The sequence below is a fragment of the Falco naumanni genome, chromosome 3 (assembly GCF_017639655.2).
Source record: "Falco naumanni isolate bFalNau1 chromosome 3, bFalNau1.pat, whole genome shotgun sequence".
Taxonomy (NCBI): Eukaryota; Metazoa; Chordata; class Aves; order Falconiformes; family Falconidae; genus Falco; species Falco naumanni.
In genome coordinates, this window is record NC_054056.1 from 113,495,797 (window position 1) to 113,507,939 (window position 12,143).

Genomic DNA, 12,143 nt, shown 5'->3' on the forward strand with positions numbered 1-12,143 from the left:
ATTGTGTAAACTTTCCTAAGTAGTGGCATTTTCAGCTTTCTTGGGAGGGCAGAGAAGACGTTTCCTCCTACTCTGAAATTCCTTTCAAATGATCTGTTATACATAATTCTTCAGTTCTGTATGCCCACAATGTAAGTTTATCAGCTAGATTTCCTTGGATACTTCCCTTCTTAGCTGAGTGCTTTACATTTAGACTTTAATTTCAGCACCACTAGTGCATGTCATAACTAACTTTAAAAGTGGATTTGTTTGTGTCTTGAAGTATCTCAATGCCTTCATGTGCAGAAGGGATTTTATAAAATGTCTTGTGATTTGCAAGGTGGGGGGGGGAACTTCTGAGACATTTAAGATGATGCTAGATGTTTTTGCACATGTTTAGAAATCTAAACAAAAACATTTCACTCGGTTCTATCCCTTCTGTGCCTTTTAAGCTTTATCTTAGTTTCCTGTCACTCTGGTAGAATCTGAGGTTTATGGCTCTGTCCACAACCAAGAGAAAGACAGACATCCACGTTAACATCTTGATTGTGCAAGTGGTTGTAAGGACTATTTTGAAGATATAGTGCTTGAAAACTGAAGTAGTTATCTGATACAATTTACAAAGGCACTGGGGTTCCTTAATTCCGTTGACTTCAGGTCATCTCAGATATCTTGAAATATTTTAAATCTTGTAAATTCAATATTTATCTAATTACCTTTTAAAAAATAAAGTGTTAAAAACCTGACAAGCACCTTTAAGGGGGGGGTGGGGGGGGGGGGGGGAAGTGAGAGAACATGGAATTAAACACAGATTTCCTGGATCCCAGCTTACACATAAATGAAAAGCAATTATTTTCTTTAATTCTACAGAGCTGTTTAGAAAAAATACCCATTAAGTTAAAATTGTTTGATCACTCTTAAAAGAAAGGTCTTAAAAGATTTTAATTATGATTTTACAGGACAATTGCATTAGTAATTACATACTTTAAAAAAAAAATCTTCCTGGAGGTTTATTAATTATATGATAGAAACATCTCAATTACAAACCTCTTGAATGTCAAAAATGTTCATTTGATATTCAATTTGGTATTAAATTAACATACAACAACTCACTCTCAAATATTAGATTGTGTGTAGCAGTATGTTTAAGACCACATTTTCTGTCTACCCATGTTGGAAGTCAGGCACAGACTGTTCTGCTTAGAGCAATTGCCAACCTAGTCAAGAGCGGTAATGTCCACCCAGTACCCACTACAAATACACGCAACTTTCTCAGGAACAAGCATGCCACGATGTCAAAATATCAAACACTGCTCTCACTTATGCTGACTTTACTAGTGAAATACATGTAAAGGACTAAAGCAGTTACGAAAAGCAGAGTTTGGCTGCAGGACTGCACACCTGTAAATGAGCAGTGTCAGATGCTTATTTTATCTGTGGCAGCAGGGTAGGAAGCATGGCCGTGCATATGCTACGTGCATATTTAGCATTGCTACCTATGTTAACAAGTGGGAATTTTGTATGAATCAAATCTATGTTGTAACTATAGCAATGTTTTGGGTTGGTTGGTTTGTTTTCCCCCAGAGCTCTGGTTTAGGCCCACTCTGCAGTATTATGTTGCCTTTGCTATTCTATCAAGATGTGCAAAAATTAAAACCATCAGTTTCCACATGAAAGTTGCTCTGCTGGTAAATAGGCCCTGCCACTCCATCTGCTTCCTTGTCCTGTGAGATGAGAGCTTTTGTTAGCTTAGTTTGCCTTTCAGGGAACATAGGATATCTTTGCTGATAAAGAAAAAAAAAAAAAAAACCAAGCAAAACAGAGACCTTTCTTGTTACCATATGTTGTGTCACATTTCCTCAGCACTCTGCTGATAGAAGCTATACCAATTGTGGTTTTAATACCGCCCTGTCCAATTGTACCTAACGATCCAACACTTATTTAAACTATACACCTTTTAAACTTTCATTGGGAAATTAATGTATACAGCTTTGAAATACCTTTACATTTCCCCGAGAGTAAAGGGATCTTTGTGTACATTAATATCAGACTTGTGAGCTAACTATATCTGATAGTTATTAATTCTTCAGCAGCAGCAGAAGTAAGCTGTAGAGCTGAGGTGAATAAAAGACCTCTGATTCATGAAAGACTTGGGCTGACCTTGCCAGTGCCATTAATCATGTGTAGAGCTCAAGCAGATTATATAGCACTGTGGAGATTTTAGAAGGAGAATATAAGGATATATGCACTTTGGGGGACATAAACCATTTTCTTACAAAACATCTATGCCTTAGATCATCAGTAAAAGTCACATGAAACAGTTTTACAGGAGATCTTTCATGGCATAATGCCTTGTGCATATCTGTATTTCTGTTACCTGTACAGCTACATTTACGAATGGATATGTACATAAAGTGTGGACAAACGTACTGGTTTATATTTTTATTCTGCCTCTGTTAATATTTTGGCAAGAGCAAATTCCCTCTTTAAAAAGGCTTTCTGAAATGTATTATGTGGGTGTGACAGTGATATGCAATGATATGCTGAACTGTAGCAGATGGTCAGTTGAAAAAAAAACTATCTCTATAATATGTGTCTATAGTACCTACAGAGTAACAATCTAATTGCAAAGAAAGTGATGTGGAGTTCTTTACATGTACTTCTTTAGCCGTAGTTACAAGGGAAAAAATTCTTGGTACTAAAAATACAATAATACTTTTAAGAAACCCTCTCCATTTTACATTCTAATACTAGTCTAATTTTAAAAGAAGAGGGTGAGCCAAGGGAAATTTCCTTCACATAAAGGAATAGCTGCTTTCATCTTTTAATTATTTTGGAAAAATGTAATATTTGCATGAACATTTTAAATATTCACTGACGTATGTTAAGATCTTTTCCTTTTTAATTTGGGATTTACATGTTCAGAGTGAGCAATAGCATTTCAAATGTAATTTTTCAGTGAAATTTTGGAAGAAAAAATATGACATCTTGACATATTGTTTTCTTCTTTTAAAAAAACCAAACATAATCCCCAAACACAATGTACACACAACCCACCCCCCCACCCTCCTTAGTTTTAGTCATTAGATATACTCCAGGAAGTGATCTCCATTTTTGTTCTAAAAGAAGTCAGCATGTTGCTATTGCTTCTTGTCTTAAAGTTCTTGTCCAATTTACCATTCAGTTTTGTAACACCATCCCAGCAGACTTTACCACTTAAATGATAAAAGTTTCAATAGGCACTTTAGTGGAATTACGAAAAAGCTACCACTCTTCCACCGTGATGCCAGAAAGCTATCTTCTTTCTAAGTCAGGTCAGTAAACTGTACCTTGTAGGCCTGAGCTTGTCTCAGTATAATTCCAGAGTAACAAAATAACAACAACAAAAAACTGTGTATATTACAGGATTTATCTTTCCTTTGCAGATCAAACCAAAACTGACAGTATGATAAATGCAGTAACTTGCTGGAAACAGTTGCCGTCTTTTATAATCAAATGAATCCTGTTGTATATAAAGCTTAGGTTTATCTTTTAGATTTGTTGTTGGTTTCCTTTTATTTTTGTTTCACTGTTGTAGTTGTACTTAAGTGACTTTGTCAGGGTTATAACTTTCTTCTTCTCCAAACATGTCTGCCAAGATCTTAAAACGAGGTCCCCAGTCACTCAGATAGTCATAATCCTGGTCTGCCTCTGTAGTAAGGGAGTCTATAGAGCTGAGAGACTCTGCAACAGATCCATTTCCTTCATAAGCATAGGTTGCCAAGGAGTCATAAGGGGGTGCAGTCGGATCTACATCATTTTCCTGCAGCCTTTGATTAATGAAATCTCTTATGTCTGTGTTATCTTCCACTGGTGGTCTCTGACGTGGAAAACGCAAGGTGTCTGGTTTTATGTCCCTGCGTATTTTGTTATCTTCAATCACTTTGGGATTCCTCAGGGCACCTATGTCGAAAGCCTGGGTGTCCTCTTCTCCACCTCCTTCATCATCATAATGGATAACATTATCTCTGATGTCTTCTTTAGAGGTCATCAGAGTGTCCTTTTTCTTCTGCCTCCGTAGTGCTACATACAGTACCACAATGACTGTAATGAGAGAAAACCGAAGTTAAGACACGCTCAAAAATAATTTGCTACTCTGATGACATACCATTATATCTTCCTTTGAAAGTTGCAAGCAATCAAAGGGACCTTTTTCCTTAGAGGATATGCTCCTACTATTATTTTAAAAATAACAGTGCTCTAGCCAATGAAAAGTCATTTGCTGTTTGATGTATGAGTCTAACTTTCCTTAGTGCTTGCTGTGCTTCTGAAGGAAGTAACAAATAATTGTCTTACTGGCCTGCTTTGCAAACAAATATAATTGGAAAGACTTCAGATTTTTAATTCAGAAAGGGAGAGATGGGTTTTTTTTTAAAATGTCTTCTGTTGCCAAAAATCCCTAAATATCCATATTGCAGAGCAAAAAACCTTCCATAATATTAGGGGGGGGGGGCATGATAACGACGGGTGAGAATCTTTGAAGTGGAGAAAAAATAATCCTACATCAGCTTTTTATAGAGCACACTGGTTTCTTCAGCGATCTGCTTTGAAAAATCCCATGTGAAATGGTTCTGGAGAGAAAAGGGGTCCAAGAGAGTTGGTTGATTTTCAGGTATCACCTCCTCCAAGCTCAACAGTGCTCCGATGAGCAGTAAATCAAGCAAAGGCAGCTGGAGGTCTGCATGGATGAATGAAAAGCTCCTGACTAAGCTCACGTATTAAAAAAAAAAAAAAAAAAAAAAAAAAAAAGGGACACATATAGGAGGTGAAAACAGACAGGTGAAACAAGAGGAATATACAGTGGCTGTCTGAACATGCAGGGATGTTCATTAGGAAAGTCAAAGCCCATCTGGCATTGAATCTTTTAAGGGACACAAAGGACAAGAAGAAGGGCTTGTACAACATCAAGGGGAAAAAAAAAAAAAAAAAGAAAAAAAGAAAGAAAAATCCGGGCCCACTCCTGAATCAGGCAGGGGCTGTGTTGACAAAGGACACAGAAAAGTCCAAACTACTCAATGGCTTCTTTGCCTCTGTCTTTATTGGTAAAGTTGTCCTTCAGGAATCCCATGTCCCTGAGATCAGAGGGTAAGTCTGGAACAAGAAAGACTTATCCTTGGTGGCAGATGATTAGGTTAGTGAAGACTTAAACAAACTTGAAGCACAAGTGCACAGGACCTGATGGGATGCACACGAATGGTGAGGGAGATGACTAACATCATTGTGAGGCCACTTGTGATAATTTTTGAAAGGTCATGGGGACCGTGAGAAGTTTCTCAGGACTGGATAAAGTGTCACTCCTATCTTTAAGGAAGGCAAAAATGACCTAGGGAACTACAGGCCAGACAACTTCACCTTGATCCTGGCAAAGTGATGGAGCAAATAATTCTGGAAACTATTTTCAAACATAGCAAGAACAGGAAGGAGATCAAGAGTACTCAGCATGAATTTATGAAGGTGAAATTCTGCTCCACACATCCAATAGCCTTCCACAGTGAGGTGACTGGTGGATGAAGGGTGTAAAGTGCATTATTTTTATCCTAACTTTAGCAAAGCTTTTGATGCTCTTTTCTGTGACAACCTTCTCAGGAAAACTGAAAAAGCAACAGTGATCAACAGACCAAAGACCAGACGGAGGTCAGCCACCAATGATGTACCCCAGGGTTGATACTGGAACCAGTTTCATTTAACATCTTCATAAATTACCTGGATCATGGGATTGAGTGCACCCTCAACAAGTTTGCAGGTGTTACAAAGCAGGCATTGTGCCACTATTCAAAGGGACCTCACCAGGCTGAGGGAATGGGACAACAGGAACCCCATGAAGTTCAACAAAGGGAAATGCCAAATCCAACACATGGTGAGGAATAATCACATACTGTAGATGTTGTTGGCTGACTGGCCAGAAAGCAGCCTGGTAGAGAAGGACCTAGAATCCCAGTGGACAACAAGTTCACCATGAGCCAGGAATGAGCCCTTCTGGCAAAGAAGGCCAGAAATATTTGGAACTGTATTAGGAAAAGCACTGTCAGCAAGACATTCCCCTCTTTTCAGCCCTAGGCAGGCACATTTGGAGTTCTACCTCTAGTTCTGAGCTCCTCAGTACAAGACAGACATGGACTTTCCGGAGTGAGTCAGTGCAGAGCAAAAAAAGATGATTAAGGGATTGGAACATCTGCCATACAAGGAGAGGCTGAGAGAGTTGGATCTGTTCAGCTTGGAGAAGAGAATTCTCAGGGGGACCTTACCGGTGTGTATAATTACCTGATGGATGGAAGCAAAGATGGAGCCAGATTTCTCTCAGTGGTGCCCAGTGATAGGAAAAGAGGCAATGGGCACAAATGGAAATACAGGAAATTCCATTAAAATGTAAGAAAAAAAGCTGCTTTACTGTCAGAATAGTCAAGCAAGCGTTGATCATATTGCCCAGAGAAGTTAGGTGTACTCATTCTTGGAGATACTCAAAACCCAGCTGGTTACTGAGCAACCCGCTCTAACTGACCCTGCTGTAAGCAGGGAGGTTGGACTACACGATCTTCAGAAGTGCCTTCCAGCTGTGATTTTGTGATTCTATATAAAATAAAACGTTACAAACTGGTTTTATTCCAAATGGCATCTCAATGGCAATCAGCATGTGGTGGGTTTTCTTTCATTGTTTTTGGTTACTTTCCCAATAGTTTGTCTTTGGAGATATATTTCATCGAATGCAAAATCTTCTTATACAAAACTGGCCTTCTATTATTTTTTGTTCCCTAAACTGCCTTTGGTAGAACTGACAGTGTTCTAAGTGCTCTTGGTGAAGTAACACAATAATGAATACAGGAGTTGAAATGATTATAAACTCATGGTCAGGCTGTGTGGCCTAAAATAACTCCTGATTCTGGTGATATGTTGACTATCTTTTTTGTAGAAATTAGTTCAACAAGAACGACTTCAACTACTATTTTAATGACTCTGTTTGAGGCCAGGTTCATAGCAAGAAATGAAAACCTAAAAGGAGATTTTAAATTGATCAATGGAATAGTAAGGAGAAAGTCTGGATATAAGATAAACACCATTCTCTTAGGTTACACACAGAAGTGGAGATCTCATTATTTATACATTAGTTTTTCTACGTAATATTACCAGGCTGATTAGAATGAAGCGGGTTATTAAAGGACCAAAACCTCTTTTCCAAGCATAATCTCAGTAATTCAGTCTAGCAATCTGAGCAGAGTGGGAATTAAAATACCTTCATTAGCTTTGTATTTTCCAAGAGCATCAATCAGCAGCAAAGCTGGTAAGGAGTCCTTTGACATAATTATTTTTCATTGAACGTGCTTTTTTTAAAAAAATAAAAAAACCTGTTTATTTCAACAAACCATTAGGGAAACACAAACACAGTTCCATTGAAGGCCTCCATGATGACCCAGCAAATCTGGAGGAAATTCAGGCTTCCCACTTCCCCAGATACTCTGCCATTTTTACTGGACACAAATGTGGCAGCTTGTCCTGCAGCTGTGTGTTTAGGGATTCTAGGCACTTTGCTCTGTAACATAGAGGTTAAGACAGAGCTCTGATTGACTTATCTCTTCATGTGAAAATGTTAAAGGTTTTTTCATAGTGGAATTTCTTTGATGCTGAGGCTCACCCCTGGCTGCTTTTATCTAGGAAACCTCTAGAAGTAAAAAAGTAGTCCCAAGGTAAAGGAGACAGCATTCTTTTTGCTTCCAAAAAAAATGAACTGCTTGTTTTGTTTTACTTTGTTTTAAAATTCTTCAGAATGGGTGTACTTGTTAGTAAGTTCTATTCATGGGAAGTATGACTGTCTGCCATTCTTCCAAGCTGAAACAACTTTTCTCACAACATAAAAGTTTTACACAGAACAGAAATTCTGACTTTTACCCACTGCTACTCAGAAGCTATTATAGTAATTTACTTAAATGGTGGATTACTGTATTATTCAAATGCAAGGCAGTATCCATATGTTATATTCTGTGTCTACAGCCATTTTTGCCTATGCATTAGACCTATGTAAGGAGTATTATCAGATCTAGGAAGCCCAGATGAGTCATAGGCTAGCATCTGTAAGCATCAGTCTGTTTTCTGCAGCCTACGTTGGGCCTGTGTGAGCTACAAAGTTGGTTTTATTTTGTTATCAGTTCCTTAAGGGTGCATTATAAGTAGGTTGCACATGACTATTGACTGCTTTGGGCATGCAGTAAATAAGGCGATATTTAAATATAACGTAGATCAAATGACAATGCCACCTTATGGAATCCATGCCTGCCTGAAATTAAAATGTGCCTGTAAAGTTTTACATGGATCTAGCCAGTCACAGTCTACATTACAATAATTTTAACCTCTCATTTCTTTGTTCTGCTTTTGCTCATGCTGTCTTGAAGAATTAAAGGCCCTTAATAAGTACTTACTGCTGTTACTCTCAGTAGGACCTGTCTAGCTTAGTAATTATTTAAAAATATCAATCCTTCAGGAAAGGTATTTAAACACTGTTTCAGAGTAAAAAAAAAAAAAAAATGGTTTGGATTCCACAGAAAGCTTTTTTGTTTTTCATGCAATAAGAAATACCTAGGTATTATTCAGATTCACAGTCATGGTCGGTGCTTTGGAATGTTTTTCCAGAAACATATAGAAGCATTAAAGTACTCATAAACTGCCACACATTTTCAATGGCTTTTGTTAAATGATAGATGAGGCTAGTAACAACACAAATCAGTTCACAAGTGAATAATCAGAGTAACGCACTTCCCACAGTTTCATGAGAACTAACCTAGAAGTATAACAATACACAGCAAAATGGCAATCAGTGCTCCTGTGCTGAGGCCTACTGGTAGGAATATTGCTTCCACGTTGCAGGATTGGATGGTACCATCAGAATCACATCTGCAAACACGGATAGTCAATGTGTTTGTGCTGCTCTGGACAGGGTAACTGCTATCTTCTATTACTACTGGAAGAAAGTACAGCTCTTGCTGCCTTCTGTTGTAACCATTTCTCCTGGTTTCAATCCCAGCAGTGTTGTCTGTAAAACATGACACAGTCATTACAGGATTTTTAGTGTGTACGTCAATTCACCTTTGTAGTTTTTATCACCTTTAATAATAGGCAGCCATTTCATTTTGGAAACTCAGTGAATGACATGATTTATGTAATTGCATTGTTTTATCATTACAGAAGGTATTGTATTATGATTGGTACAGCTGTTTCTTGCAGAACATTAAGTAATATTCTGTTTCTTGTAAACTTCTTAGCTTGACAGCTGAAATTTTGAAGAAAACATAAATAATAATTTGAAAAAGCATTACAGGTATTATATTAGGAAGGCTTTTCAGTTTTTCTTTTCTCCTTATCTCCTTATATTCCAAGCCTGTGGTCCAAAGGACTTCGCACATGGATTTAGAATCATCTCATTTAATTCATTTCTCCTTCAAACTGTAAGTAATATAACTGGACAAAATGCAAAACCCCTTCAACGTTCCTGCCCAATTAAAAACAAGTACAGAAATTAACTGAGTACTTCATAATCAGTATATTTTCCATCAATTAGCCATGAGTGTGTTCAGAACTCCTAGAAGTTATGTTTTATCATTTTTTCCCAGTAGATATTCAGTGATCGCTGCTTTTCTTGAATCAGAGTAGCAGATAAATGATGTGCAGATTAAAAGAATTACATTGAAAATAAACTCCAAATGAAATTAGCAGAGAATTAATTAGCTGACAGATTGGAATGAAGGTAGCCTGCAGAAGTTGCCATTTTTCCATCTCATCCATGTTCTTTACTATATCTTTAGGAGAGGTCGCTTGCTGTCTATGTTACAACTTTTATCCCTTGGAGTTTTGTCACTAGGTAGAAGGATTAAGGGCTCTGAATTCCACACTGAAATACTTGTGTGCAGTTCTAATTAAGGACGATAAGAATGAACCCTAAATATCTGAAATCAGATATGTTATGACACCTTTGAGAAAGCACTTGACTGAAAAAAATGCTTATTTCAGAAATTCCCTTTTATATCAAACTCAAACGTGGCACATGAACTCATCAAGTTTAGTGACATTTAGTTTTGAAAAAGTGTCTCAAAATTGTATGAATCAAACCAACTTCCACCTTCAGCTTGTTTTTTCCCTATGATTAATCATCTACATTATATAAAGATTTTTAGATCTATTTTGGAGTAATCCATCTTAATCTTATTTCTATTATTTCTATTTCTATTAACAGAATTATTACTGTTCTTTTTTTGTCTAATTTTTGTGTTGAAGATCACTTTAATACATGTTACAATGCAACCATCTGACTTTCTCCTTTGAGAAGAATCAAATAGATCAAGCTCTTAAGTCTTTGACTTTGAACAATTTTTTGTTGCTCTTCTATGACCCCTTTCAATTGTTCAGGGTCCTTTTGAAAATATGGACACAGACATGTTTGAACTCCACAGAGCAGCCTAGAGCTGCACCGCGAAGTTCAGACAGCTTCTGGTTCTTCAGTCTGTTGGCAATAAATTCATTTTCAGGATGTGTGTGATAGTTTGGAGAGAAGAAAAATTCTCTCTTACATGAGTGACTGAGTGTGCTCAGCAGGGAAGCCCCTTCTGGAGAGCAGAGTGAGGCCAGCAGAGTGGAAAGAGAAAGATGAGTGGTTCAGCTGGAAGCACTCCAGCTCTCCCAGGCCCTCTCACTTCTATTCACTCTTGCTGGGTTGGTCTTAGCACTGCTGAAGGCATAGTCTAGAAACATAACATTTCCCCGTCTTTACATTTATAGAGACTCCAAATGCAGCTTCTGTCTGGCTCCTGTCCTCATTAAGTTATATTTTGAGTACGGAACTCAGAAAAGTTTATTCTCTTGAGTGTGCTACAAACATATTACACCTGCTGTGATATCACACCACCCGTGATTTTTAGGTGTATACAATAACATTGGTTATTGATCTTCCCGACGTTTAAAAATATTAAATGACACCTTTACTTGTAACAGCATTAATTGTTACACAGTGGACAAGATTGTTTCCTAAAAAAAATAAAATAAAATATCAAAATTCCTTTCACAAAGTAGCTGCTTGGGACTAACATAATTGCTAACTCAAAAGATAATGGAATTTGTGTTTTTAATTTAGGAATAAGGAAAATAAGGTTGTGTTATTATACTTTTAAATTGTGCACAGAACAGACCTTCCAACTTTCTGGCAAACAAAAGGCAGAAGATATTGAAAATATTATACAAAGTTTCTGTTTGCACAGATTTTTCTAATAGCTCTGTAAATCATCACAAATTAAAATGGTTTTTATGGTTGGAAAATACTCCCCAAAGCTGTTTTTCCTGTCTTCCTTTTATTTCAGTAAATAGTGTACCACTTTTGTCTTTTTTATTAGGTGTTAGGAAATGCTTTTAACAGTATGTGTATAGGTACATACACAAACAAATATTTATGCATGAAAAATTGTGTGCCTTGGTGGTTTGTAATTCCATTTTAATGGAAATACTGCAATTGTTTTTATACAGTAGAGAAAGTTTCTTAGCAGACTACTGAGATCCGAAGTAATCTGGGTGTCAATATTACTGGTTAAACAGGGAAATTTAATTATCTAATAATATTTGAGAAATTTCCTCATCAAACTCATATACTAAGCACACATCACAAAAGCTGTAAATGAGAAAGGTCATTGAGTTTAATTACTGTACAGTATTTTAAAGTTTAAATATTCTTTTGAGGAATTAAGTATGTTAAAATCACCTGAGAAGAACTGGAAGACACATTTAAAGCAATAGTTTGTTATTATTAAAAAATAATAATCTTGGTGAAATTAAAGGGTATTTTAGGAAATGGACAGAAAGAAAGAAATTAAAGTTCTTGCTTTAAAGAATTCTTGACAAAAAGATCAGCAAAGGTATTTGGAAATATGTAGTATTTATGTTATAAGACCACATAATTACAAAAGTACTGCTCATATGGGCTTTCAAATGTGTTGAAAAGTGAAAAGATGAAAGTAATTCATGTAAAATATTTGGATGATCAAGAGGTATATTTTCTTGCTTCTGTTAAGATATAGATAACTTTTTTTTTCTCTTTAATTATAACCATTACTTATAACCAAAGTTTATTATGCTGAGTTTTCCAAAGAAATACTACC

General features: G+C 36.7%; 1 protein-coding gene across 4 annotated transcripts in view; it reads right to left on the reverse strand.

Moving 5' to 3' along the window:
- Window positions 1–947: 947 nt before the first annotated feature.
- Window positions 948–12,143, reverse strand: part of CDH12 (cadherin 12) — a 220,895-nt gene continuing 209,699 nt past the window's right edge. For 2 of the 4 annotated variants that reach the window (XM_040588449.1, XM_040588450.1), the window contains 2 exons: window positions 8,786–9,037; window positions 948–4,062 (listed from right to left, as the gene is read on the reverse strand). In XM_040588449.1, the coding sequence (XP_040444383.1) occupies window positions 3,563–4,062; window positions 8,786–9,037 (752 nt within the window). In that variant the 3' untranslated portion in view covers window positions 948–3,562. Of the gene's footprint in view, window positions 4,063–8,780; window positions 9,038–12,143 lie in introns of those variants that run through there. The other 2 variants (XM_040588451.1, XR_005827124.1) reach the window with 2 other exon arrangements.